A 27,344-nucleotide genomic window follows, 5' to 3' on the forward strand; every position below is an offset into this window, starting at 1 on the left:
GGGGCCGCGGCGCGTGGCGCGAAGGCGGAAGCGGCGCCATTTGCCGGTTCCCCGGCGTGACGGGTGGGCGGCGTTCGGGACTAGGTGCCGGTGGGGCCATGCCGGGGGCGCGGCGCTCCCTCGCCTCCCCCGTGGTCAGCGGCGTCCTCTGCCCCTGCGGGTCCCCGCACGCACCGCCGGCAGAGGGCGGAGGGAGCAGTGGCGGCAGCGGCGGGTCCTGCGGGCGGTCGCTGTGCGAGGCCTCCGAGCAGGAGCGGCGGCTCCGCGCGCTGTTCCAGAAGCTCGACGTGAACCGCGACGGCGCGCTCTGCATCCACGACTTGGCCGTGGGGCTGGGTCGCCTCGGGCTGCAGCGCTCCGAGCTGGACCTGCTGGTGAGCGGCGGGCGGCGGGGGCTGGACGGGCTCTGGTGCCGCGGTCCGGGGGAGAGGGACGGTCGGGCTGCCCCCTTGGCTCCGTGCGAGTCTCGGGAGCGGGAAGTGGCTCTGGAGACCCTCCAGCTGTGCCTGGCCGAGGCAGCGGGGGCTCCTGCGCGGGGCACGGGAGCACCCGCTTTCCGTTACCGGCGTGTGCCCTGAGCGAGATGGGACATTCCCTGTGTGATGTGACGACGCTGCTCCGCTCCCCGCGGAGCGGGGAGGCACCTCTGGGTACTCGCCTCAAAGCGACCCTGCCGACCTGCACACTGAGCCCGGAGGAGTCGGTTTGCTCGCTCCCTGCAGGCACGTACAGTATTAACTGCCCGCAGTTAATAAGGTTGAAAACTTGTTGCTTGGACAGGAAGAAGACCATAAAGGAAATGGCCTTTCTCCAGGTCCGAGGACAGGGCAGCTTGCATGCTGACTTAAACTAGTAAAAGATCCTTTAGAAGGGGTTCCTGCAGTCAGGAATTTTATTGCATCACCGCGTTTCCTCACATGAGTCCGTCTGGCACAGTGTTGCTACTCAGGTTTGCCCAAGGAGGCTTATGCACGCCAGACTCGTTTGTTTGAAGGGGTTGGAAGTATCTTGAAGTGTAGGGAGGCTGCTGTGCTGTACAGTTTGCACACGGAGTGTATAAAAAACCAAAACGTGCAGCACTGGCTTTCTCTTTCAGTATCAGAAGCCCTTTGTGGTCGCACTGCTCTGTGTACACTGAGGGTTCTGGACTCCAAGGTTCAACATGATTGTACTCTATTTAACCATAATTAGTGCTATTTACATGTCTGTTAATCAGAGCAATAGCCTTGTCCTCAGTGCTGCAGTTTGTCCCTGCCGAGTCTTTTGTAGTCTATGTGCAGAGCCATAAAAAAAGCTCAGTATTATGTGAGGATGGGAGATAAACACATGAGTGCAGCCAGGGATGTGCCACGACACAGTGCCTAAGTCCTGCAGGAAGGAAGAAGAGTTTAACTTCTGAGTCACTGAAAAGATATTTAATTCAAGTGACGTTTCATATTCTCTCCCTGTTCTGGGAGTGGCGCCTCAGTTTGAGTGCTTTATCTGCATATGCCCATCCTTTCTAGAGTTTCTAGTTCCTCTCTAACTTTGAATCTCCAACACCTTAGCTTCTAACATTTCTCTTTGGTTGCTGCTGTAAAATATGAGAATTCTTTGGCGCTGTGGTCTCGTGAGTGGCTTAGTTTCTAAAATTAACATGACTGCCATGATGATATTCTGCTGGGTAAATTTTAGCACTGAAATCTGACTGTACCACATCAATCACCTGTGCATGCCCTGTGACACTGATCTGCTGCCATCCCTGGGGTACAGTCCCTTACCCCTGGCAAAACTCCCTCACCTCCCAGAATGTTCTGTGTCATGCCTGCATGCCCGCCTGGGTTTGCATTCCCTGCTCTTCCCATGCATGTTACTTGATCCAGCCTGACATTCTCCAGCCCAGGGAGGAAGCACCTTAAAAACAAACTGCGTTTTTGCTTCCCAGCAGAGAAGTTTCTTTGCTTTCCACGCCATGGGAGCGGCAGAGAGGAACCTTCTTCTGCGGGGACTGGAACTCGCTGTCGAAGGGAAACGCTGGCTGGATGCTGCTTAACAATCCTGTCTTTCTGCTGAAGCCCTTGTCTGTCAGTATTGTTCCTCAGCCTTTTGCTTCCTCTGCCTCCTCTTCCTCTGCGTGGGAAGTGGCTGCTTAGATGAATAGTGTGAGGACTGCCCCATCCCTGGAAGTGTCCAAGACCAGGTTGGATGGAGCTCTGAGCATCCTGGTCTCGTGAAAGGTGTCCCTGCCCATGGTAGGGGGTTGGAACTGAATGCTCTCTTTCCAACCCGAACCACTTAGAGTTTGCAAAGCACTGTTTGTATGGCAGAGCATCCCTTTAGCAGGGTAAAACATCCTTTAAGAAAGAACGAGGATGCAGAGTCCAAAACTCTGTAGTTCCAGTTAAAAATGTGGGAACAGCCCTCAGAGAGCTGGCTGGAAAGCTTCCGCCTAGTGCGGTTCTTAGGAAAATCAAATAAACTTCCTGTTTCCCAGGCAGTTCTATTAATAAGTCAGTCTTTTTTCTGCTCCATCCTTAGCTAATTATGGCACCTCAATGCTTAACTAATGTGAGGTCACGCTCAAGAAAAGTGCTTAATCAAGATTAAAAACCTTTTTGATGTATCGGGCCATGGTGTTTGGAGCCCAGTTTAGGCATAAATCACATGGATTGCCTGTGATTAGTAAATTACCTGGTGCATTTTATTTTTCCTTCCATTCAGCAGTACAGTTGGTATGGGAGTTGCCTTCCAACGTTTTGGGAGCAGATGGAGAAAACACTGGGCTGGTAATGTGAGGTTATCACCAATCTCAGCTGCGAGCTGCTAATCTCCCTGCGTCAGTAGGCTGAAAGTCCTTCGTGGTAACAATAAGTTTTGGGCTGAACTCGAAAAGAAAATGAGCAATATTTTGGCTCCTTCACTGCTTCAGAGTGCTTGCTGAGATAAAACCCTTTGTGGCATTCTTGGAAAATTGCTGCCTTCTGTTTTAGAGGTGGCCTTCTGTGGTGGGGGAGAGAAGGGGTTGTACTCAGATGTCCTCTGAGGTGGAATTTGCTTATATAAACGGTGCTTGCTTTTTTTTTTTTTTTTTTTTTTTTTTTTACCCATGCTGTTATCTTTAAACCATTTGACAAATACAGTGTGCCAGACCAGTGAGCCTTGTAACGAAATGTTTGCTTGCACTGGTCAGCATGAAGCAATCCACATACTTCACTTTGCTTGGGCAGTAAAGTGGTAATAACCATGTGAAGAATTTTTTTACAGCTGTTCTTGTTCTACTGTGTAAAGGGATAGTCTTTGACTGCTAAATTCTATCTACTTCTGGAATGGGCAGTGTCCTGTTACTGCTGCTTTCTGACTTTTATATAGATTTATGGAACAGGAAGTATGGACTTAATGGAAATACAGATAGTTGAGCCAGAACTGTGTTTTCTACTCTGTATCTGGAGATGTCCTATTGTTGAAAGAATGTGTAATGGTAATATTTGTGTGTTTGCTAATATAACTGTTTTCCTACTGGTCTTGATTAACTGCAGGGCTGGAGTGCCATTCTAAAAACTCATCTCTGCTGCTGAAGTTCCAGACAGTCTGAACTGGTGGAATTAATCACAGCTGCCTAGAGACACACTGAAGTGGTGAACTTTGTCTGCAGCTGCCTCTTTTGTGGTGGTGCTGAGCATCTTCTGTTGGACTAGTTCTCTCCACTGCAAGAAACAGAGCACACATGACCCTTGTCTCTTTTCAGTTCCAAGTGTCCTGTTGCTCTGCCCTAATGATGATATCCTCCTTGGCCTTATGATATTTTCCTCTCCCCAGTTAATATATGTGACTGCCTTTGCTCCCTTGGTATCAGCTTCCCCATGGGAAACTACATCAGCTCCCGTTCTGCTGAAATCTTTCATCGCTTCTTTCTTAGCCTGGTATCTTCTCTTTCATCTCAAGGTTTTGGCTGTCCAAACTCCCCCACAAGTTCTGTTGTTCCCTTTTCCCACGTACCAAAGAAGCAAAGCCACACTGCACTGTTCTGTTTGCTTTAGGCCTTTCCTCTGAACAACTTTGCTTTTTAAACGTGTCCGTGGACTCTTCCAGCTGCACACGTGCCATTCTGGGATAACAGATCAGTTCTTTCGCAAGTGCTTCCATGGATGGATTGAGAAATTCCCTCTACTGTAGCAGTTGCAAGCATAAAAATATTTAATCTTGTTTCTGATCAATACTTTATCTCCTGTCATGACGTCATTTAATTCTTCCTTTCAGGCTCTTTATTTCTGTAACTGTTTGACTCTCCAGAACTTTTGAGGACTCCGTGTTGCACCATGCACAATGTACTGGAATTCTCAGCAGCTGTAAGGGGCAAAAGGAGCAGGGACTCTTTCCTGTGTCATGCTTTCACCTGTTTTCCATTCACAGCCATCTGGAATTGGAGGACCTGAGTTTTTATGGTGTAACAGAAGTCTGTTTATGATAAAAAGAGCAGAATTCTAATACAGTTCCATAATCTGGACTGGAATATCTCTCCAAACCTAAATACATTTAGATCTCACAATACAACTCCAAACCTATATGCATTTTTACATCTTCCTGGTTTGTATGTCTTGAATCCTGCTGGGGCAGTTGTAGAGCTTTTGGCCAGGCTTCTGTAATTCATCCTGAAGGATTGAGCAACGCAAGGTTGTATCAGACAAGCGAAGCACTGTTACAGATTGAAATTCCAGTTGATACCCTTCCTCCTGCTGCTTTCAGCAGTTATTTGCCAACAAGTCCTCATCCACCCATCTCCTTACTAATCCCAAAGGACAAATGTGGATACCGGGAACCAGTTTAACACAGGATGAAATTGCTTTCAAAAACACATTAATTAACTCCACACACATTTGTGAATAATGTTTATTAAAATAATAAGCACAATAGATCATATTTTGTGGGTCTGTAGGGACCAGTGGTCTGTTGCTGCTCTTTGTAAATTATGAAATGTGTGGTTTGATGGAGGCCCTGTTCTCTTGCACTTGTGCAAGAGCAGAACTGTAGGTCAGTGATTTAGTTGTAGATAAAGCCTTCAGATCTGTGGTGTGGATGAGTTGGTGTGAATTTTGGGTCCTGTTACCTTCTCTGATTTAGGCTAATGACGCAAATGAACTCCTTGTAATCAATCATATGAGTTCTTGACAGCTGCTGAAGAGGCTTTGAGAAGAAATACAGGGGTTGGTTTTAGCACAAGAGAAACTTGTGGGCTCAGTGTTGGTTATAAATAGCCTTGGCCTACAGTGAGAGCCTTGGGCCGAGGGTGCACTGGGACAGGGAATGTCAGGGGACAAGGGCTGGCACCCTGCTGCCAGAGGTCCTGCAGGGACAGCAGGAGGAGGGAGGGGCTGGAGAGCAGGGAATCTCACACCTTCACGGTGAAAGTCTTTTCTCAGTTTGGATCTCTGGCCATCAGCCCTGCCTTGGTGTGATTAATATATGAAATGGGCAGTGTGTGTTCACCCCGTGTTCAAGGGGAGGTCGGAAGCCAATTTTTAGGTGTAAATACATACAAGAGAAACTTGCTCTTGCATGTTTCCCTTGCATATAAACAAACAAACAAAATTACGGAGTAGGCAAGTGTTGCTTTATGTTCATGTACGTACAGGACCAGGTGTATAACTTGAGGAATGTTTGTTCTTCCAGGATTGTTTTTGTCCAGCCTTGCAGCAAACTGGAGAAGCCTGGTGGTTCTCAGGTTTATTTAGCAGAGACCTTTGTCCTGTTTTCGTGGGGCAAACGACTGAAGGAAGCTGGCTGACCTTTGGGAGATGTAGGTGCCACTTTGACTGGAGCACATAAGTTTTAAATGTCAGTGTTATGTAAGAGTGTCTCTTCTAGAAAGGCATCCTGCGTGTCACTGGTGTGGCCTTGCAGTGTTGCTTCCTGCAGGATGGTGTTTGTTCTGAACCCTGGAGGGAAGTGAATGCCTGTAGGAACCCCAGTGAGTGAAATGAGACAACAAAACTGATCCAAGGCAGCTGAATGTGCCTGTGTAGAATGTGCAGCAGTGCTTTGATTTTTTAACATGTGTTCTGTGGGGCATTCTTTAGTGACCAGAGCTCGATACCTTGGTAAGTAGTGGAAATGTCTCCTTATTCTCATACAACTGGATTATTAGAATCATTAATGTTGGAAAAGGCCTGCAAGATTAAGTTTAACCTTTGACAAACACCACCACTTTAACTAAACTGTAGCATTGAGTGCCATGTCCAGTTGTGTCTTGAACCCCTCCAGGGATGGAGACTCCACCTCCCTGGGCAGCCCCTTCCAATGCCTGACCTCCCTTTCAGTGAAGAAATTCTTCCTGATGTCCAGCCTGAGCCTCCCCTGGCACAGCTTGTGGCCATTTCCACTTGTCCTGTCCTTGGTTGCCTGGGAGAAGAGGTCAACCCCCACCTTTCAGGGAGTTGTCAGATTACTGAGATAACAGCAGGTAAAAAAACTCCAGACTTCAGGATACTTATTGTTTCTTTTAATTTTTATTTTTGAATGAATCTGGCTTAATATTGAGCAGAACCCTTAAATGGTTGATGATAAGTGTTAATAAAATGACATCAAAATCATAATAAGGACTTGGTCTCCTGTTTGAGAGCCCTAAAAAATGTTGGTGCTGCAGCCCCGTGCTCTCAGCTGCACACAGTACAACATGATATGTTGTATCATGGAGGGAGGAGGAGAAGGGGGAGGGAGTTCTTTCCTACAGACCTACTTGTAGCAAATGGTAAATGAGTCTTTGTTCTTGTTCATGTCCTATGGCTATATTTGTCCCCCGAATGTGGGACATGAGCACGGTTTAATGACGGCCCAGTCTTGTCTCGGGTGGAGAAGCGTAGCTTGTGTCCATGTGGGGAGACAGTGGAGATGTCTTAGTTTTTCCAGCTCATGTTGGGAGCTGCAGGGGAGCTTCTGGCAGCTAGAGTGGCTTATAGTGGGGAATTCTGCTCTAAGAGAAATTGTTGAAATTTTTAGATCATGAGCTGCTTGGAAAGGCAAAGCTGTTTGGTATGTGAACCTACATGGTTTAGCCTGAGGAGAACTGTGTGAGGGCAAGCCTGGGCCTGGGCTGCTGCAGGGCCATCGTTTCTCACTGGGTCTTTTCCTTCTTAACTCTCTGGTGCAGCAAGAAGTTAATTTTCTAATTTTGGAGTACTAAGGATGCCCTTAGTCTGTTGGTCTATCCCTGTTCCTCATAAAATACGACCTTGGTGGAACTTGCTGTTCTGGGCAATGGATGTGTGTTCCCCCTCCTTGGCCAGCTCTGTCTGTATTTCTGTACTTGGCTCTGGCCCCTGGATGCCTGAATGTATCAGCTAGGATAGTTAATTGCTTGTGCCAGGGTTCCTGTAATGAGGTGACCTGGGTTTCTTTGTAGTGTTCCCTGAGCTATGCTGTGTCACCTTAATATATGAACCTACTTGAATGTCACCAGACAGTTTAATTATTTAAGCAGCAGTGGCCAAGACATTTAGATTTTGTGTCTTAAGAAGCACTGTGCAGGCTTAACTTTGTCTCTCTAAAGGTCTGAAGTATTTAATGTTTTCCTCTTTCAGAAATTCCATTTGAGAATATAAGAGGTAATGGTAGTCATGGTGGCCCATCCCAGCTGGGGGGCTGGGTGCTGTCTGTGGGTGACAGGCACACACACTTGAGGGCAGCAGTGCTCCTTGGGGTGCTTCCAGGAGAGCTCCCAAAGGAGGTGAGTCATGGATGGTTCCTGAGGGGTCACCTGAGGAACCAGAGACGGTGACTGCAGTGCCAGCTCTTCCTGTGCCCAGGAGGAGAAGGGTCACTGCTCCCAGCACAGCTCCCTTTTTGCCCTCCCTCTCACATTTTTCACATGTTAGCTCTTTGTTGGTGACAAGACTCACATGCTTGTGGGAAAATGCTGTGCATTTACTCAAAAAAATCTTCTAGAAGCCATCTTAAAGCAAAAGTCTGAATTTCTGCCTGGTACTACCAGCCTGGAAAAGGCAACTGCCTGTCTGAAAGCTGGAATTTTAGACTTAACAGGTACTAAGATGTAGCCTGATGATGTGGCCGAAGAAGATACAACATAACTTGGATTTGTGGCTTAAACAAAATCTCCCTCTGACAGCTTGTGGTACTAAGGAAAATAGTTTTAATTGAGCAAAACACATTGCTCTCTTGCTCTTTCCCTTCTGTTTTGTCTCCATTTGGGTAGATTACAGAACTTTATTGTCGGCGTCTCCCCAGGCTATCTAATGACTATCCATTTTGGTGTGTAGGACTCCCAGGCCAGCTGCCACAGGCGCCTTCTGTCCCCAGTGACTGGTGTGCTGGCCAAGAGCCAGTGTTCAGATCAGCCCTCCTGCTTTTCTGCCTTAAATCCCAGGTTTGGATCATGCAAACAGCTGGAGTTGGAGGGCTGGCTGTCTCCTAATGAAGCTGAGATTGGGAAGGCTGTTTTACTGTGGCCTAGGTGTTCATGATTTCTTGAAAAAGTGAATTCTTGCTCCTCATATGTTCATTTGTGTCACCCTTCAGGCGGGACTCACGGTATTTATTGCATCTTTTCTCTCGTGTGAATGATTGGCTTTGTGGTGGTGTTGGTAGGGTAATAATTCCCTACAAATTCCCTGTAGGAGAGCAGTTGTCTTGCCTCTAGCTATAATCATCCTGCTGTTACTAGGTTTATTATTCTGACCTAATAAAATTTCCCACTTGGTAAAATAATTTTTTTTCCTAAATATGATTAGAAAAGTCTGTCTGTTCTCAAGGAGCTGTGTGAATTAGTGTGGTGGCAGAATTCCTCTGAGGTTTCCTTTAGTGAGGACAGAGGCCAAGGAAGTATTGCTGAGTTTCTGCTATAATTGCACTCCAGGCATGTAATTTCTTGCACAAATTATTATTTTCCTATGAAATCTCTGCATGAGCAAAGGAAGATGGGATCCCTGCTGTGCACACACCACTTACATTAATACTGTTGCAGGGCAACAATTGCAGTAGTGTCAGGTAACATCAGCTGTTTAATGGGACCTCCTAAGTATTAAGTGACCACAGAGGACAAATCTCAAGTCCCACATGGGTGCTTTGCCTTCTGTATCATGGCTTGTAGCTCTGTGAATGGTGGGGCAGTTTGCCTGCAGCCACAGGCAGCTTGGATGCCCTTTCCACACTTTTTTGGATCCCATCCATGAGTAGCCTCAACCGGTTACCCCAGCAGAAAGCTCTGTAATTTTTGGCTGGTTTAATGAGGTTGTGAGAGGAGCAGGGGAGCAAGGTAAGCGCAGGGTTTATGTGGATGTGTGAGATGACTTGTTTTAGTGGCAGTAAGCTTCAGATTAGCTCACAGCTGCTTGTGAAACCACAGTCTTAGGCTAATAGGAGCTGATTTTGAAGAACCGTGCCCAGTTCAGAAAATCTGCTTTGTTCTTCTGGCTTGAGAGCATTAAAAACTTTCAAATGTCATCTTAAAGGATGTGATTCACTTCGTGTTAGAAAGTAGTTTAACTTTTGTGCTTGTAGTTGTGATGACTGGCAGCAGCTCAAGATAATTGAAGCATGACAAGAATTCCTCAGTCTTTTCTGCCTGTGCCTGAGCCTGGGCTTCTGACTGCATCCCAACTAGAGACTGTGCCATTCCTCGGAGAGGGGCAGGGCTTTTCCCACACCCCCCTCCCAGTGTTACTGCCTCTGAATTTTTAAAATTTTTTTCTATGTGGTTAGTTTTTGGCATGTGTCAAGTTTTAAGATAAAAAACTTTGTTGCGTACTCTTTGTAGACCTTGTGATTAAAGAGCATTTTTTTCTTCCTAAGTAATTCTGGTGTATTTGCAGAAGAATTCTTTTTTAATGTGATGTCTGCTATGTGCTTGTCTCTCACTTTTTCCATTACTCAGGTTGGTTACAGGAATTCAACTTTAGCAAGTTGCCAAATGTGATGTTTAGTGTTTTTCCTTTATTTGCAGATTGGCTACTTAAAGCTTGCAGACCTTCCAGATTTTGGATCTTAATTTCACATCTAATATCTGTATAACAGAAGTGTCCTGCAGTCTATCACTCTCAAAAGTTAAAAGCTGAAAACTGACGTCCTTTGCTCCCCGTGGATCTTGCTTTGCTACGGTGGGTAGGGAGCCCTGAGTGATGGAAGCTGTGATCTGTACTCATTTCCCTGCATGTTAAAACCCCCAAACTTATGGAAAAGTCATAATAGTTTGGAAGTGAGACGTGCAGTGCCCTCTGTCTGTGGATGCAAAGAACCTGGGAATACGAAGTAAGATGGAAAATGCTGCTGGGTTCCTCCAGGGTGGGCTGACTCTTGTGGTGGGAGGCCGATGTCCTCACCAGTGGAGGAGCAATTGCTGCTGGGGCAGCAGAGAGGAAAGCGTGGCATTTCTTGCAGAAATCCAGGGAATATATTGGTATCTGTGCCTATATATTGATATCTACTCGTAGTCCTGCTGTGGCTGGTCCTAGCCTTGGTCCTAGCAGAGCTGGGCAGCTCCTGCACAGATGAATGGCCGTAAACGCTGTGTGGGCGCGTCGCTGTGCTGCGCTGGGCGCCAAGGGAAGCAGCACAATGCAGCACCAAAGAGCTATTGTAGGCTCGGATGAGACTATAATAGACCCGGGAGCGAGTGCAGTTGGAGGTTAATGCGGCCGTGGCTGGGCAAAGCCGGCTTCTCTCCGCACAGCCATCTGCCGCCCTAACAAAGAGCCGCAGCCGAGGCTGCGGACGCGGGTACACACATCCCTCGGGCCATCCCGTTCCCTCGGGGCCGTGTGTTCCACGCTCGGGCTGGGTACCCGGCTGCCCTCCGTGCCCGCGGGCGCGCTCCTGTGCGGGCGGCCCGGGGCGCGCTCCCGGCCGGCTGCGCGCGCTGCCGTGCTCCGGAGCTCCGCAGCGTTGGGAGCGAGGATTGGCTGGGCACTGCTGCAGTGGGGACGCAGCCCGGGTGCTCAGCATCGCTGCTCAGCCTCCCCGCTCCCCTGCCGTGCCGCCGGGATGAGCCGGGACGCGCCGCTCCACTGGCAGCTCTGAGAAGCTCATCTTTAGCTTTGCCTCCTGAGCGCAGCGTCTCGGCTTCTCGGTCCAAGCCGTCTCCAAAGCTCAGCGTCTCTCGGCGTCTCCTTGCCAAGGGGGCTTGTGCTTTGTCTGTTGCCATCAGATTTCTGAGGCTCTGGTACAATGAGCTGCTTGTCAGGCCAGGCACGACTGCAGTAGCAGCAATTTCAAAAGGCAGGAAGCGTCCGCAGGAGCGGTCTGTAAAGAATTCTGAGCCTGTGGAGTCGCTGGGTTGAACCTCCCCGCTGGCTGCTGTGCCGATTCCCGTCTTGGGGGTGCTTGGTAGTGCAGTCACATCATCCTTGGCAGCGGGCAGCTCCCGAGCGCGCAGGGTTTCCCTGCCCGGGATGCTCGCTGGAGCAGCAATGCTGCAGACCCTGTGGCATTTTCTGTCTAGCTTCCTTCCCAGGGCCATATGCCAAGGTCCTGCAGATGAAAAAGAGGATGAGGCCAGAAACACCACCCCACTTCCAGGCCCCGGGGAGAAAGGGCCAAAGATGTTGGGGAAGACACAGGACAGAGGGACTGATCCCACTGAAAGGAGACCAACTATCCTACTGGTGGTTGGACCCGCAGAGCATTTTCCAAAGGTAATGGGACATCCAGGGGCCTGAGGAGGGGTTGGTGCACATGACAGCTGAGTGTGTGGTCTGTGGGAGAAGGGCTGTTGCAATTGGAGTGTGTGTGTGAATTTGGGGAGGGGGGAGAGGGACAGGAAAAAGGGTGTGCCTGTTAGAAAGGAAGGGGGGGCAGGGGAATGACCGAAGAGAGGAGGTGATCTAACCTTCCAAACATGATGTTCTAAGTGGGCAAAAAATGCTGTTTAGGGGCGAGAAGGAGTGTGTGGGGTCTCGAGGGTTCCTTAGCAACATGACTGAGAGGGCAGGGAATGATAATGCAGGTTAGTGGTGAGTCCCACCCCTGCACTGGAGACCAGCAACGGATCGGATAGATCCTAAAATGTTCCTGAGTCAGTCTCTGGTAATTTGGCAAGCCTCTGGTAAAACTTGCATGTTCTGGGCAAATGAGTAACTGGCTGTATTATTTGAATGGCACAGCCCGGAAGAGAGTAAAGCCTGTCTCTGGGGAGCGGGTGGCATAAGGGAGAGACTAAAATCTGCGTGAGGATGGGAAGTTCCCAGGGGATGGGAGAGCAGGGAGGTGGTGGGGGCGCACAGTTGGCAGAGAATAAATGGTGAGGCTTTGTCTGGGGGGAGGTGAACAAAAGCTGCTTAGTTTAGTGCTGGGGCTTCCAGCACAGTGCTGGCTGACTGCGGTTCTGGTGTGTTAGGATGGGGAGGGAATGCTGTCCGTCTCCCCTGAGGATGGTGCAGTCAGCTCTGACTACATGTGGTTTAAGACCAAGGGTGTGACCTGGGATTAGGGGAGAACGATTTGGGCATAGCCCCTGCTAGAGGTGGGAGCTGGGGATGATGCTGAAGGGCTACAAGGGTGTGTGACTTTCAGGATCCAGCTTATTTGACAGGGAATCAGGTGTGGTTGTTGCTGCAAGGTTTCTTTTTAAAATGGGGGACGTGCAGGTTTAAGTTGTAGAGGAGCTTAATATCTATTCTGCTGCTGTTCTGAATGGAAACAGGACGGCATTTCTCATTCCGGGGAGCAGAAGCCACTCCCTGCTCGAATCAGACTGAAAAATCTGCAGGGACTTTTGCCTTCATGTCTATCCTTAGCAGTTAGCAGTGTGCATCTCCTTCCAAAAAAGGAGCATGCGCGTCCTGAGAAGAGGAGGACTTTGGTGCACAGAGGTTGAAGAAGGACGGAGGCTCTGAACTGAAGTAGCTTGTGATGAAAGCCTTGCAAGTGTAGGGCTGAAAATTTCTGGTGCCTTCTAGGGAACAATAGTCCCTCAGTCAGGGAGAGTCCATCTGTTCACACCTAGAAATTAAGCTTTCTCTGAAAGCTGATACCAATCTCCTCTTTCCTGTGTGACCCTGGGAAGTTTTACTGCATAGGAACCCTAAAATTGGCTAATGGAGAAATACCTAGAGGGTAAAGATGTGGTAAAATGGAGTTGTTGCATCTTAGGAAGTAACTGCCCATCTGCCAGGAGGTTGTAACTGTGTAATTTTAGCCTGCCCTGATTGTAAAGTAAAACACAGCGTAAAGCTCTTCTGTTGAGGATTATGCAGATATGTTTTACCTTGCAGTTCAGGCCAGCTAATGCTGCATCCAGCCACTGTGGCTCTGCTGATGGACAGCAACTTGTTAAGCTGCAGTGACTTGTTTGTGCTTGATCAGATATCAGTGTTCTAATTACCTGTCTGAAGGAGAAGTGTTGGGAAAAGTCTCATACAGCCTTAGGGAGAGATAATAAACCACTATGAGCAAACAGTATTATTTGGTGTTTATAGAAGATGTGGGGGCTTTTGTTCTCTGCCACTGGCTGGCTGTGACCTTGGGAGCAGTCTCTTGACTGGTAGGCCACTTTGTTTTGTAAAAACACCTGTAACTACCTATTTGCTAAAAACACAAAAAATGTGACTCCTGATACTGATGTTAAGGAATTGCCATGTATCAATAAACTTGAGAGGAGGGGCTTCCTGGCCTTGGCTCTTCAATCCCCACTTGTCATTGGTGTGTTTCTCCTCAGAACCTTACCTGAAGGTAACGATTTCAACATGAGGCTGTTTCTGCAAACGTGGAAGAAAATACTGATTGCCGATGTGTTGTGTTTGCCCCGGATGTGTGTACACAGGAGAGACGTATAATCTGCCCCTGATGTCACTATCTGGACTTGTAACTTTGGATCTGCCTGTTGTCAGTGGAACAGGTCACCTGTCCTGGTTATCTTTGTGTCAAAGACTGCGTAGTGTTGTCTGCTGTCCCTGGTCTCTGTCCTTTCCCTTGCAAAGCTTTGGCTGGCTGCACCTCTTTACTCTCCTGGGGTCTCTTAAATTATTAACTCCCCTCCTTCATACTCTGTGTTTTTTGAGGACTTTCTGTACCGTCCAATTAATTATAAGCTAGTTTCTAGAAATTCGAGGAAACCAAGTCAGCAGAACCCAGTGAAACCTTCGAGCAATAGGGCTGTGGCCCAGGAACTGTTTTGCCTCTGAAGGAGGATGTTATGTGACTGTGACGCTCGCTGGCACTTGATATTTTTAGAGACTTTTTTTTTAGCAAAGTAAATTCAAAATTAAACAGCATACTTTGCTGCTCCTTGTATGGCTGCATCTTTCCATCCTTTGGGAGGTACGTTCTGGAGCTGATGTAGTAAATCAGTGATGAAGCAGATGCCTAGAAGAGTACAAATGACTTGGAAAGGTTAGTGTTGGAATGGCAGGGTATGGAAACTGGTAACTCGTGAGATTTAAAGAAGAACCAAATCCTATAAATAAAATGAAAATGAGTTGGCAGCTTCCTTGATGACAAGAACAGTGAGCTGTGAAGGTAGACAAACCCAGATACTGCTCCCTTTAGCAGAGGATATCAGCCAGGCTGGCTCTACATCACCCAAAAATGGCTTCATTGGCAGAATCCGTGGGTGGAAGAAGTATCAGGGAGGAGTGACCTTATTTGGTGCTCTGTGCCCTGTCCTTGGTTTGATCAGGAATAGACAGTGCTAATGAGGGATGTACTATCTGTAGCTCATGCCTGAAGCCCTGGGCTGGGTGTGCTGCCCACAGGGGCTGGGAGAGCAGGACCAGCTCTGTGTGTGCTGAGACTTGGGCAGTGACCCCATGCTAACGTCCCAGAAGTGCTGATCCCTGCAGCCTTGGAGAGCTGCCTGGCTTTTGAGTACTTCCAGCTTTACCAGGATTTTTTTAGGTGAAATCTAAAAACTTCTTAATGCTTGTTTAAGCTCCCTTTGTCATTATAACCTGAATTGCTGGTATAAACTTCATTCGTAATCTGTCTCTCCTTCTTAGCTTGCTGTCCTGTAATTAATACCCTGCTTAAAATCAGCTTTAACCTCATTAGCTTTCTCCTTTCCTATGACGTAGGTAGTAGGGCTTTTTTTCCTAAAATGTGCCGATTTTTGCCTTTTGTCTCTAGCTGCCAACTCCAAACAGAGTTCCTTAGGAAAATCTGCATCATGTTGGCATAGCAACTGAGCTGCCAAGCAGCTATAATAGTGATGCTTGGCAACTCGTGGGAAGGACTGCTGAGGATCTTGAGGCTTTGTGGAGCAAATCTGAGTTAGATTTGTTCACTTAGTACCTGTTGCTGGGGGGGAGCTGCCCTGCTCGCCTCGGTCAGGCTGCTGAAGGTGTTTGGTGCTGGTCAGTGGGGGGGATGTAGCACTGGGGCGCTGCTTGCAGTGAGAGTGGTGGGAAGGCTGGGGTGTGCTGTTGGCATGCATGCAGTGAGCTGCTGCAGCTGATCTTTAAGAGGATCTGGAGTCCCTGAGAAGATCTTGTTTTCGTGTGGAGAGACGTCAGCAGGGGGTAGGTTAAGCCTGGTTAGGTAACGTGGCAGCGGTGCCATGGTTGGTGAGGTGCCCAAGGGAGGGCAGAGGAGACTGTAGGTCACAACTCTCAAGGGTACTGAGTCCCTGTGGGTCATGATCCATTAAACTTTAAAAAAAAAAAATCCTTGACATAAAGCCCCAGATTAAATATTCCCAGTTTGTGTGATTGACATGCAGCTCCACAAACAACTCATTACAGACCTTGGCTTTGCTTTAAAGAACAAAATACCACGGCAAAGACGTAAGAGCCCCCTGTGCATGAGGGGCTGAGGAGGGGAGTGCTGGTTGGACTTTGCTCTGCCAAGCAGGCTGTTTGAACACAGCAAACACCAGAAAATGTTGTTGTGTCCGCAGTGGTGGCGAAAGCTGTTATCTGGGCTGGCTTGAACCAGCTCAGCAAACACACTGTGTTACTTCTGGTGCAGACAGGATTAGAGTTTGGGTTATGGGCTATGGCTTCCTGCATCTTCTTTGTGTGATAGCTTCTCTCTGATAAATATCAAGGCTATAACTTTATTTTACAATTCACATTAGCAATCAATAATTCTGTCCTGAGTGGCGTTGTTGCATTCTGGTACTCTCTCTGGTGAGCTTGGTATTATCCCATACATCAAACTCCACTAAATGCTCAGAAACCTGTAATTATATCTGCATTAAATGGTGCTTGTGCCACGCTCCCTCCAGCCTGGCTTGCTCCTAATGAGACCTCAGGAACTCGCTTGCAAAGCAGTTAAATTGTCAAGGGTAGAAGCTGGAAAATGTTGTTCTGCCCGTGCCACTTCTCTTAGCACAGATCTGACTGCAATGTTTAATTGTGGTCGGAAGAGGAGGGAAAATATTAAGCTGGTGTAACTGCTGTGTGGATGCTTAGCTAGGAGGCTTAGAAACAGCTGGGGCTGTTTTGAAGCCTGCCCTTGATTTGGGTGATTTTCTGTGTATTTGGCACAATGACAAACCTCCACAGGCTTTATTGCTGCTGTGTTAGTAACACTGGAGTGCTGCAGAGGGGAGAGATCTTGATGTGCAGGGATTGCCTGTTCCTAGCTGACACAAGTCGTTTTAGGAGAACTTGCAACAAAGCCAATCAACTCTGGTACAGCAAAGTAACCTTGTAAAAGTGGAATTTCAAGACTGTTGCTTAAGCTGGATATCCTAAACGTGTATGAAGGCATCCTGCTGTTACTGTGTTTTAGAAGAACTTTCTGGAAGACAATGAGAGTTCTCCTGTGTTGCATGGTGGGAAAGGTTATGATCAAGACTGATCCTTACTGTGCTGCCTGTGTAAATCCCCATAGAGGTGAGAACAGGATCAGGAAAGATTGATGGGGATGTAAGGAACAGCAAGTGAATGTCGTGGCCCTTGGCCAAAGCCTCTTGAGCTAAGAGGGACACCCAGTAAGAGTTAACTGGTGGTGAGTGTGATGTAAGGGTTCTGTGTTAATGGGAGTCAGGTGTTGAGCAATGGGAGCAGCTCACGTGGCTGCTCTGTGTCAGATGGGTGGGACTGTACAGCCCCGGCTTCCCTTTTAAGTAGAAGGGCAGGGCTTGTGCAGCCAATCCCACCGGAGCCAGCCTCGCTCATAGGCATGTGTCATGAGACTTGCTGGTATTTCCTTTCCACTACGCACTGAAATTAGCTGAGGGGAATCATTCAGTTTTACTTCCCTTCCTTCCTGGTGGGTCTGAGCAGGGCAGCTGAGTCTGGGGCTCAGAAAGATGCTCTGCCTCTGTCTGTACGTGCCGGTGCTCGGGGAGACGGAGTTTGAATACTTTGAGTCGAAGGGGCTGCCGGCCGAACTCAAATCCATCTTCCGCCTCAGCCTCTTCATTCCTTCCCAGGAGTTCTCCACCTACCGCCAGTGGAAGCAGGTATGGCCCCGAGGGAGGAATGGGAGGGAGGGAGTGATGGAAGGGTGGTCTCTACACCCCGAGTGGCTGATTGGAAGGGGGAGAAGTCTGTGATGGCTCTGTTGTAATAACTGAGTACAGAATGGACACACTTCTCCTGCCCCTTGGCAGGGATTGCTGAAGCAGCGTAGAGTGGACTTTTTTCTTTCTCATTCTTTTGTTCTGAATTGGGTGAGATCTCGGTGCTTCCAAGACTGTTTAAGCCAGCTGATTTAATGTGAGTTAAATAGAGAAAGGGGTTTTCCAAATTACAGTCTTCTGCTTCAACTGGTCTGCTCAGATATGTTTCCACATCCTCTTCCTTTTCCTTCTTCTTGCATCCTGCCTTCCTTCTGACAGGAGGTGTGTAATGTAGTGTCAGCTCAAGCTGGTGAAGGAGAGCAGGTTTGTGCTGTGAGCAGGAGAGTGGGTCCGTGTGAGTGACTCAGCCAGAGGTGGGTGGGCTGAGCTGGGGGAGGTTGTGCAAGAACCTTTTGCTTCGGAAGGGAGATGCACTAAATCCATCTTGTCGCTACTTCTTTTTCATGACCAGGCTGTCAGCCCAGAGAGCTGATTATTGATCAGCAAAGCTGGGGAGGCTTTTTATACCTTTGTGCAGAGACATAAATGGGATGCTGCAAGCTGGGAAGTGTGTGAGGTCCCACAGCACTGCAGGGGCTGTGACTGTGCAGGTGACCACAGGAACTTCTGTGGCCAAAATAGCTGTCAGTGACCAGATTTCATATTTGCTGTTAAGGGCGAAGAGCTGCAGGCAGATATTTGTTCACATCTCTGGAGAAGATACTGGGAGCTTGGCTTTCCCACCCCCCTCACACGTGTGTTGTGGGTTACTGTTGGTCAGGCCTATGGTGTTTTTGCTCTGTGATTGTGGGGGAGGAAGGTGAGCAGAGCAAAGCTTTTATGGCCTGTGGTCTCTGATCACTCGTGGCACCTCTCTGCAGTTGTTAGGGTGTGCTGAGAGAGCAGGAGCAGTTGCACAGTCACATCTCTCTTACAGAGCCTCCGAATTATGAATGCCTGTCAACTGGTTGGGGGTTGCCAGTGAGAGGGGAAGCCCTGATTCAGCTGTTCAAGCCCAGTGTGCTGACAGACGAGGGGTGTTGGTCTATATTTAGCCCAGAAGTTGAATGTGAGGTCGTATCTGAACTTTACAACAGTCATATGATAAATGGCATGTTGGGAATACTGGGCATACCTCGGAGGTCAGGGCAGCTGGGACAGCACTTTCTTATTTAAGGTTCAGAAAGTGATTAGGAATAATCCTCATAGCATTAAGGCTAAAGAGACAGGACTTAGTGGGTGAGAGAGTTTTAATAGCAAATTATTTAGTACTGAAGTAATTTAAAATGGCATTGAAACAAAGACTTAAGGCTTATGAAGGGGACTGGTGGTCATAGAGTGAGGAGATATCACAGTAAGCTTAGGTTTGCCTATTACCTTTGAAGCCTGAATATTGAACAAAATATTGGTGAATGGAGGGATAACCCAGTGTTTGATCTCAGCTCAGAGCTTCCTTGACAACCCATTTGCTCTTAACATAAATGTTACAAGCATTGAAACAAAACTTTGGGTGATGCAGTGGATTGAATCATACTTCATTTAGTGTTGCTCACTGATTGATGTTGAAAAAGACTTAAAAGCTGTCAAAGGCAAGTGACTGAACAAGAAGGGAAATAGGAACTCCCTGAGCCACATTCTTGCAGTCTGGAGATCACCTCTCCTGTCATGCAGCCATATGCCCTTACTTAGGGCAGTCCATGGGCTATTGCCTCATGCTGCAGTGAGTTAATTAGTCATTTACCTTGTCCTAGATGTCTGACACAGTTTGATCTTGATTTTAGTTTTGTCCTACTAAGAACCTTTTCTTGCTCTATATGCATCTCATGGAAACTTGTGTAATTAAAGCAAATAGCTTCAGGGTGCCTAAACCAGTTCACAGGGGTTTTTATCTTTGACTGTGTTCACTAGACCTGGACAGGCTTTTGCTGGTTGGAATTAGTTATTGCCAGAGGGAGCTTACTTCTCTAAGGATCGTAGCAGGCAAGAAATTCCTTCTGTTCAGTTTTTTTTTTTATTACCTCGAGTTCTGTGATTCAGTTTTAATGCAAATCTGTTGCCTCATACTTAGTTCAAGAACCTTCACAAGGGCTTTGTAAGGTGTTAAGATACAGTCCTGAGATCAGATACATTACACTAACAGAATGTCCCTGATAAAAGCCTGAGGCATTCTGCCTGCATAGTGAACTTTGGAAGACAGTTGGAATCAGGTGACTTTTCTATGCTACTACTTTGCTCAAATTTCTTTGAGGAATTATAATTCTGTTGTTGACGCTCTGGAGGAAAAGTCAAAGTCATGTAGGAAAAGATCTTTAAATATGGTAGAAGAAAGGGCTGACCTGTCTGAATGAACAAAGGGACTGACAGGTTTTTACTGTTTTCTGAACAGAAAATTGTGAAGGCTGGAGACAAGGACCTGGATGGACAGCTGGATTTTGAGGAATTTGTTCACTATCTCCAAGACCATGAAAAGAAGCTGAGACTGGTCTTTAAGAGTTTGGATAAAAAGAATGATGGTAAGTATGCTCATGAATGGACTAAGTGCCTGTGTTAGCTTGTCATACATGTACCTGAGCTCACTGGCTGATCTTTGCAGGCCGCATCGACGCCCAGGAGATTGTACAGTCCCTGCGGGACCTGGGAGTCAAGATCTCTGAACAGCAGGCTGAGAAAATACTCAAGAGGTGAAGATTCCATTGGTTTTTCTGTTTTATGTTGAGGAGGTTAGAAAGAAATGTAGGGACGTGGAACACCTATCTCTTTTTACCCTGTACACACTTTCCAATTACTTCAGCTCCTCCCTTTTTTCCTTTTACTTTTAATTTTGATTTTCCCCCATGAATTAAAGTAATAAAGTCATAATGCTTTATGGAGAGTTACTGTCAGAGTCTCTCCCTGACCTGTTGAGGGGAAGTGCTTGTATCTGAGCTATTTGCATCCCTGTCTGATTGTCCTGCTGCCCTGAGCTTGCTGCTTTGGAGAGGGACTGTGCAGTTGCTCTTTGGAAATGCCGAGTGCTTTATGCATGTGGCACTAACATGTTAACAACCACTTATTTGTGCTGTTTTTTCCTCTTTTTTTCCTCTGCTACCTTCCCTCTGTCTGTTTGCCTGTGTGTCAGAATAAGGACGGGACACTTCTGGGGTCCTGTCACCTAGTAAGTATAATTTTCCCTTTAGTGTTAGTTATGTCTCTAACTTTGATAAGAGGGGGTCCAACTACTGCTGTGGGCTGGTTAGAAGGGCGAGAGAGGGGAGGAAAGAGAGCCCTCTCTGTCTGGTGAATAGAAGATTTCCTAGCCTTGTCTTGTGTCTCTTTAGAAGTCTTTTAGTAGTTGCTTTGCAAAGCTTTTTTTGGTGTAAGCCTGAATAATCAAAGGGAAGGGGAGGAGGAATTTGTCACCCAGTGGGAGCCTGTACTCATCTGATGATAAATCTTTTTAGCATGGATAAAAATGGGACGATGACAATTGATTGGAATGAGTGGCGAGACTATCACCTGCTGCACCCAGTGGAGAACATTCCTGAAATCATCCTGTACTGGAAGCACTCCACGGTAAGAAATAGTTCCTCTGCAGCAAGTCTTGGTCTTTGCCCAACTTCTTGTTCTCCAGGAGCTGCTATCACAGTCCCTATCTTTCTCTTCATGGTTCATAGCTGCCCTGGAAGCTAAATTGCTTCCTGTTTGGTGATCTTGCCACCTATCACTGGCGCAGCTGGAGGCACAAGTGATAACTGCATGTTCTTCAGGGAGGTGAGGGTGTTCTCTTGGCAGCTCTGAGAGCTCCTGCCACTGGCCAGCCCTGACTGGTTCAGGACCTGTTAAAACTAGAAACTGATTCCACAGGCAGCCATCCTTCCTGGAGATATTTCTGTGTGTGAATAGTAGGTAATGAGGTTTAACTGGCTGCGAGCTTGGAAGATTCCAGAAAGGTCCAGCCTTTTTTCCATGCAGCTGCCTGCAGCTGGTCGGTTTGTTCCTAACCATGATCCATGGTGTTTTGATGCAGACAAATGTTCAGCAGTTGCCAGGTTCTTGGACAGAAATCTTCCTCCTGTGACATGTTGTGTAGCAGTGACAGCTCCTGTGGCCAGACACAGCAGTTAATGGCTGTAGATAAGCTGCTGGCTTGGAATAAGCATATTCAGAACTTCAACACTTTGCACTGACAAAGAGCAGTAAAACTTTGGCAGAATCACTGGCCAATGAAGCATTTCTCAACACCTTCTACTTTTGCAGATCTTTGATGTAGGAGAGAACTTGACTGTCCCTGATGAGTTCACAGTGGAAGAGAGGCAGACAGGGATGTGGTGGAGACATCTGGTTGCAGGTGGAGGTGCAGGTGCTGTGTCCAGAACCTGTACAGCTCCCTTGGACCGCTTGAAAGTGCTCATGCAGGTATGATGGAGCAGTTCCACTTTGTTTGAACACCTGAGCAGATTCCTTTAATATTCATGGATGCCTAGGAGGTGATAATGTTCATCAGCACAGTACAGCACTGTGGCCAAGGTTAACCTCTTATACTGCCATTCTTGAAAGCGTTTTGGATAATTTGAGTGATTGAAGCCATGTTAAAAAGTTATTCTTCATTGACTAGAAAAAATACAGAGAATCTTTTGAGAGGTAGACATGTGAAAACTGTCAGTAGTTAGACAGCTTTGTGGAAAAGCTGGGGTTTGGTGAAACAAGTTCAAGTCCTGTGTTCACTTGAGAGGCCCCTGAGGCCATGAGAGTTGAAGTGGATGTGGTGTTCAGTTGGCAGAGCTTGTACTCAGTATTAGAGAAGAGTTAGAAGATCTTGATTTTAGCCTACTTTGTCACTGCACCTGCTCGTGAACCAGCTGAGAAGTTGATGGGTAGTTGATCCTAAGTTAGGTATGGGAAAAAAACAGCCTATTTAACCTTTCCTCCCATTCCAGAGGGGAGATATTGATTAGATTCATTAGTTAACGCTAGACTTGGCAAAAAAGAAAAGAATCTTGCTTTCCCATTGTAGTAGTTATCTGGGAGGGATTAAAGCCTTGGCAAATCTCTGGATAAATAAAAAAGCGCCCTTTTGTCCCTGGATTACGGAAAAGCGTAGGGCTGTCGTAATGGGGACTGGAACTAATCCAGGCTTGCTTCTCCCTCCCAGGTCCATGCCTCCCGCAGTAACAACATGTGCATCATCGGCGGGTTCACTCAGATGATCCGGGAGGGTGGTCCCAGGTCACTGTGGCGCGGGAACGGCATCAACGTGCTCAAGATCGCACCCGAATCGGCCATCAAGTTCATGGCCTATGAGCAGGTGAGTGAAAGGGCACAGACAAGTCTGGCTGCAGAAGGACAGTCTTAGAAGAAGGAGGTGATTGAGATAGGTCATGGAGCCTCAATGTCTGTCTGTTCTGGCTTCTGCAGATCAAGCGGTTCATTGGTACTGACCAGGAGATGCTGAGGATCCACGAGCGGCTCTTGGCTGGTTCTCTGGCTGGGGCCATTGCACAGAGCAGCATCTACCCCATGGAGGTGAGGAAGGATAGCCCAGCCCAGGGGGGCTCGTGGCAAGGGCAGGGATGGGAAAATGTGGGTAGAACACCAGCACTGTGATAATTGATGAGTTCTTGGAGGTGATATCAAGTGCTGCTGTCAGGACACTGCTGTTGTCCTGGCTGTCTATGCTCTTAATGACATTGTCTGTACGTTTGTCTCCTGCTGATTCTCCTTTAGGCATTTATTCTTGTATTTATTCTTAGTATTTATTCTTGTCTCCCAGGTTCTGAAAACACGGATGGCTCTAAGGAAGACAGGACAATATTCGGGCATGTTGGACTGTGCCAAAAACATCCTTACGAAGGAAGGAATGTCTGCCTTCTACAAAGGCTACATCCCCAACATGCTGGGAATCATTCCATATGCTGGTATTGACCTGGCAGTCTATGAGGTATGAAGCCTTCAGACTAACAATTATTATATTATGTTACATTATATATTATTGTTAACTTGTTATAGGGCTGTGCCGCTTGTGTGGCTTTATCACTGTCACACCTGTCAGTCACTACAGGACTTTAATTAATTTATCAAAGCTTTCCTGATCAGCCTTATGAGGCACAAATGGATTTTTTTTTTTACCCCAAATGGCCTAAAAGATAATCCAATACAATGATTCTACTTCATAAACCACAGTCAGCATCGTGCATGGTCACTTGTTTCTTTTCATGAGAAAATTGCAGCAGGAAACTAAAAAAGAGATTTTCCCAGGGATGCTACAGTAGCAGAAGCCTAAAAAGATTTGAGAAGCCCTGTGCTTCTGACTGAGCTTGCACATAGCTTCCTGAGCCTTTTAAGATGGATCTTCTATGAAATGTGATATTCTTTTGATTGTTTCTTCACTGCTGACTTTGGGCTTGTTCCTTCCAGACACTAAAGAACACCTGGTTGCAACGCTATGCCGTCAACAGTGCCGACCCCGGGGTCTTTGTCCTGCTGGCCTGTGGCACCATCTCCAGTACCTGTGGACAGCTTGCCAGTTACCCACTGGCTCTTGTGAGGACACGCATGCAGGCCCAAGGTGAGAACTTACTGGGAGCAGTGAGAACTCCTGCCATGGTTTCTGAGCAGGGTAAAGGTTCTGTAGTGTAAATATTGTGACAACAGCCTCAGCTAGGCCCGTGCAGCTGACGTGGGCTGTTTGTGATGCTGCAAGTGGACTTTGTGCTGCCCTTCAACAACTGGGGCCAAGGACTTCCAGGACAGAGGTTCTGTTTTGCTTAGATCAGGAGTTTTGGCTAAGGGTGTCTGTACAGCAGTTTGAGAAAATAGTGGTGATGTGCAGCATGACCATGGTGTGCTGAGAAGTTAATGTTGTCCCCCACAAAGCACCTTTGCTCTGTGAACATCTGGAAGCATGTGACCCAGAACTGCTCTTAACGTGTTTCCACCACCTAGGCTGCATTATTTATTGTGTCTTTCCCTGTTGCAGCTTCAGTGGAGGGTGCTCCCGAGGTGACAATGAGGGGACTGTTCAAACACATCCTGAAGACAGAGGGAGCGTTTGGGCTTTACCGGGGTCTGGCGCCCAACTTTATGAAGGTGATCCCAGCTGTGAGCATCAGCTATGTGGTGTATGAGAACTTGAAGATGACTCTGGGCGTGGATTCACGGTGACCAGGAGATGCTGAGGACTTTGAACTCTGAAATCTTGGGATGCGATCCCAAGACGTATAAGCCATCTCTCATTCTGTGAATGTGTCGACACTAAGCTGACTAAGCAAAGCTGTGAAATCCCAGATTGTTTGTGAGTCAGTAAGGGGGAGGGGAGGATCTGGTGTCCTTTGCCATCTTGCTACTCAGAGCTCCACATAAACCATCACGTGGTCCTTTTTGTTGGGCCTTTGGGAGACCAGGAGGTGAACTCCTGAGAGAATCTTAGGGCAGGAGTTGCTGAGGTCAGTTCCCAGCAGTATGACAGAGTAGCAAAGATCTGGGTTACAGGTCTACCCTCAGCCTGTTGCCTGTACAGAGCTGTTTGCCTACAGATGAGCACCTTCTGACTTGCTGAAAGAGCTTCTTTTTCCATTCAGACAGCTGCTTTTTCCATTCAGTTGTTTAACTTCCTACCCATTGTTTAAATTTGTACAAACCTTGTGTAGGAGCTGCTACCACACCGGGCTTGTTATAATGTTTACAAATATTCCTTTGGGTAGGAGACATTCATGTTCTGCTTCCAAGACTTGACATGAAATGTAATTTTGATCTATACTGGTTTGGAGGGCTGGTGGGCAGTGGTTTATCCAGTCAGGCTGAAGGTTGCTTAAGCCAGCCTGATGAAGAATTAGAATTATTTATTTTTTATAGGTTTAAGTGTGTCTCATAAACCCACTAACAAGATGCACTTACTAACAGAAGCAGCAGACTAGAGCCTGCATGCCTGTATCCTTTGCATGCCGGGATTGGCTTGTCTTATACTCAGCAGGGGCTTGGGAAGGGGAAGGCAGGAGAGCCCTGGGCTGACCGGCACCGTGATGCATGGCTTTAGTGAACAAACACAATATTTCACAGCTCCTGTGCAGTTGTGCTCCCAGCACGACGTGAGAGCCCCTGTGCAGCGTTGCATGGACCTCTCGATTCCATTCTGCCTGGTGCCAAGGAGAGCTGTTGGGCCTTTTCCAAACCCCGTGCCTAAGCTGCTATTTCTCTCTTTAGACCTCTTGGTAGATGGATGTTCAGGTTTCCATGGGTGCCCCAAGTCAGGAATGTCCGCTGTGGGAGGGGGTGTTAGGGAGAGGGGCTGGTTGTCACTGGGAGAGGTGGGCTTTCAGTCCTGAAGACATGCTTGCTCGTCTTTCAAAGGGTGCTTTTCATAAGGCTAAGGGAAAGAGATGGCTTTAAAATTTCTCTGATTGCATTATGGGCTGCTTTAGTTAATAGGATCCGACTTCTGAGGCCTGGAAGATCCTCATTCAACTTTTCATTTTGGGCAAAATGGACCAGCGTTGCATTCCACTGTTTTACTGCTTAAAGCATATTTATTTTGTATTTATTTGAACAGAGTTATGTCAGACTATTTTTATAGACTTGTTTAAATATTGTTACTGTGCTTATATTTCTCCTGTTTTAAAAAGTTCTCTATTAGTTCTCTCACATCACACAGCTGAGTCGTGGGGAGGGACGCTAAAGTCACTCGTGTACCTTCCCTGTGGGGCTTGAGCTGCCTTTCCCACATCTGGGGTTGTTGCTGGAGGACCTCAGCCCAGAGAAATTCTGTAGCAAGAAGCCATAGGAGAGAAGGGAGCAGGTGAGGAAGCAGAAGCTTGGGGAGAGGGTGCACTGTGAGGCTTGCCTTAGTTTGGAATTGCCTCTGTGCATGGCTGAAAGGCTTTGGGTGGATGGCTGAAGTTGGGAAGTAGAAGGTCTGTGTATGTTGGATGTCACAACAGCTAATTAAGAGCAATTTGGGGAATTTTTAGGTGAGGGGGGAGGAGAGAAATCTCAGGGACTAAAGACAATACACATTTCCAGAGAGGTGGAAGGAAACTTGCACTTGGACATGAGCTGAATCAGTGCTTTGAGGCTGAATCAGAAGACCCTGCTGCTGAGTGAGTGCTCACCACATGCAGGAGGACACTGTGGAGATGTGTATGAGAAATTGGAGAAGGATTTGCTAGCACTCAGCAGCTGCTTTTTTTTGGACAGATTTTGGTGGTTCATGGAGAGTCTCCCAGGTGAGGCTCTGCCTTAACTCTCAGTGCTGTCAATAGCAGCCACTTGGAAATCTAACCAATCTGGATTAGTGATGATTTTTTTCCACCCCCCTCTTCCTGAGACCTGTCATAAATTCTGCAGTGGCTCCTTCCTACCAGTGTGGCCTAATGAGAATATGAATATCAGAATGCAAAAATCAATGCAAAATGACAACCATCTTTGTAGCTGTAACCACAAATTGTTATAATGCAAATCTAACTCGGATTCTTCATGTAGGGAACAGTCTGCTAATAAAGGTCTGTTAAAGAGATACTGTGTGTCTGCATCTCTTTCCTGATATGGTTTAGTGATGTTGTTTGTGGCCAGACTTTTCCTGGGGTAATTCTCACCAAGGTCACCAACACTGGGAAGGATTCTCCCTTTGAGGACCTGGGAGGACGGAATTCTTAAATGCAAAGACAGCAAGACCAAGGCTAATGGTGGTGGTGATGAGTCAGGGATGTTCAGACACTGTTTACCTGTCTCTGAGTGTTGCTGGACTTTGCTCATCTCTGCAGTATCCATAACACTCTGTTCAGAGAAATTTCCCAGAAAAATTGAAAGCTCTGCAGTCCAATTATCCCCTTGGAAGAACCTGGCTTACAGGGTTCTCAAAGACCTTGTACAATTTTTTTCTCAAATAACAACCCAACCAGGAGCTAACCCTGAAGGTCATTCAGGAGCCATAGCTGGTAGTGCA

At 47.3% G+C, this 27,344-nt stretch overlaps 1 protein-coding gene across 8 annotated transcripts; it reads left to right on the forward strand.

Moving 5' to 3' along the window:
- Positions 1-60: 60 nt before the first annotated feature.
- SLC25A25 (solute carrier family 25 member 25) lies at positions 61-26,915 on the forward strand. Of its 8 annotated transcripts, none has more exons than XM_051807992.1 (11): positions 61-374; positions 19,815-19,941; positions 20,022-20,109; positions 20,547-20,582; positions 20,869-20,980; positions 21,665-21,823; positions 22,560-22,712; positions 22,823-22,930; positions 23,178-23,345; positions 23,822-23,972; positions 24,384-26,915. In XM_051807992.1, the coding sequence occupies exons 1-11, from the start codon at positions 99-101 to the stop codon at positions 24,566-24,568; spliced, it is 1,563 nt and encodes a 520-aa protein (XP_051663952.1). In that variant the 5' UTR covers positions 61-98; the 3' UTR covers positions 24,569-26,915. The 8 variants fall into 8 exon arrangements, with proteins under 8 accessions (XP_051663952.1, XP_051663946.1, XP_051663949.1 ...); XM_051807993.1 differs by lacking the exon at positions 61-374 and adding an exon at positions 11,288-11,618; XM_051807986.1 differs by lacking the exon at positions 20,547-20,582 and having other exon boundaries at positions 67-374.
- The last annotated feature ends 429 nt before the right edge of the window (positions 26,916-27,344 follow it).

Source organism: Manacus candei, unplaced genomic scaffold (assembly GCF_025592945.1).
Source record: "Manacus candei isolate 608988 ecotype Guabito, Panama unplaced genomic scaffold, ASM2559294v1 h1tg000071l, whole genome shotgun sequence".
Taxonomy (NCBI): Eukaryota; Metazoa; Chordata; class Aves; order Passeriformes; family Pipridae; genus Manacus; species Manacus candei.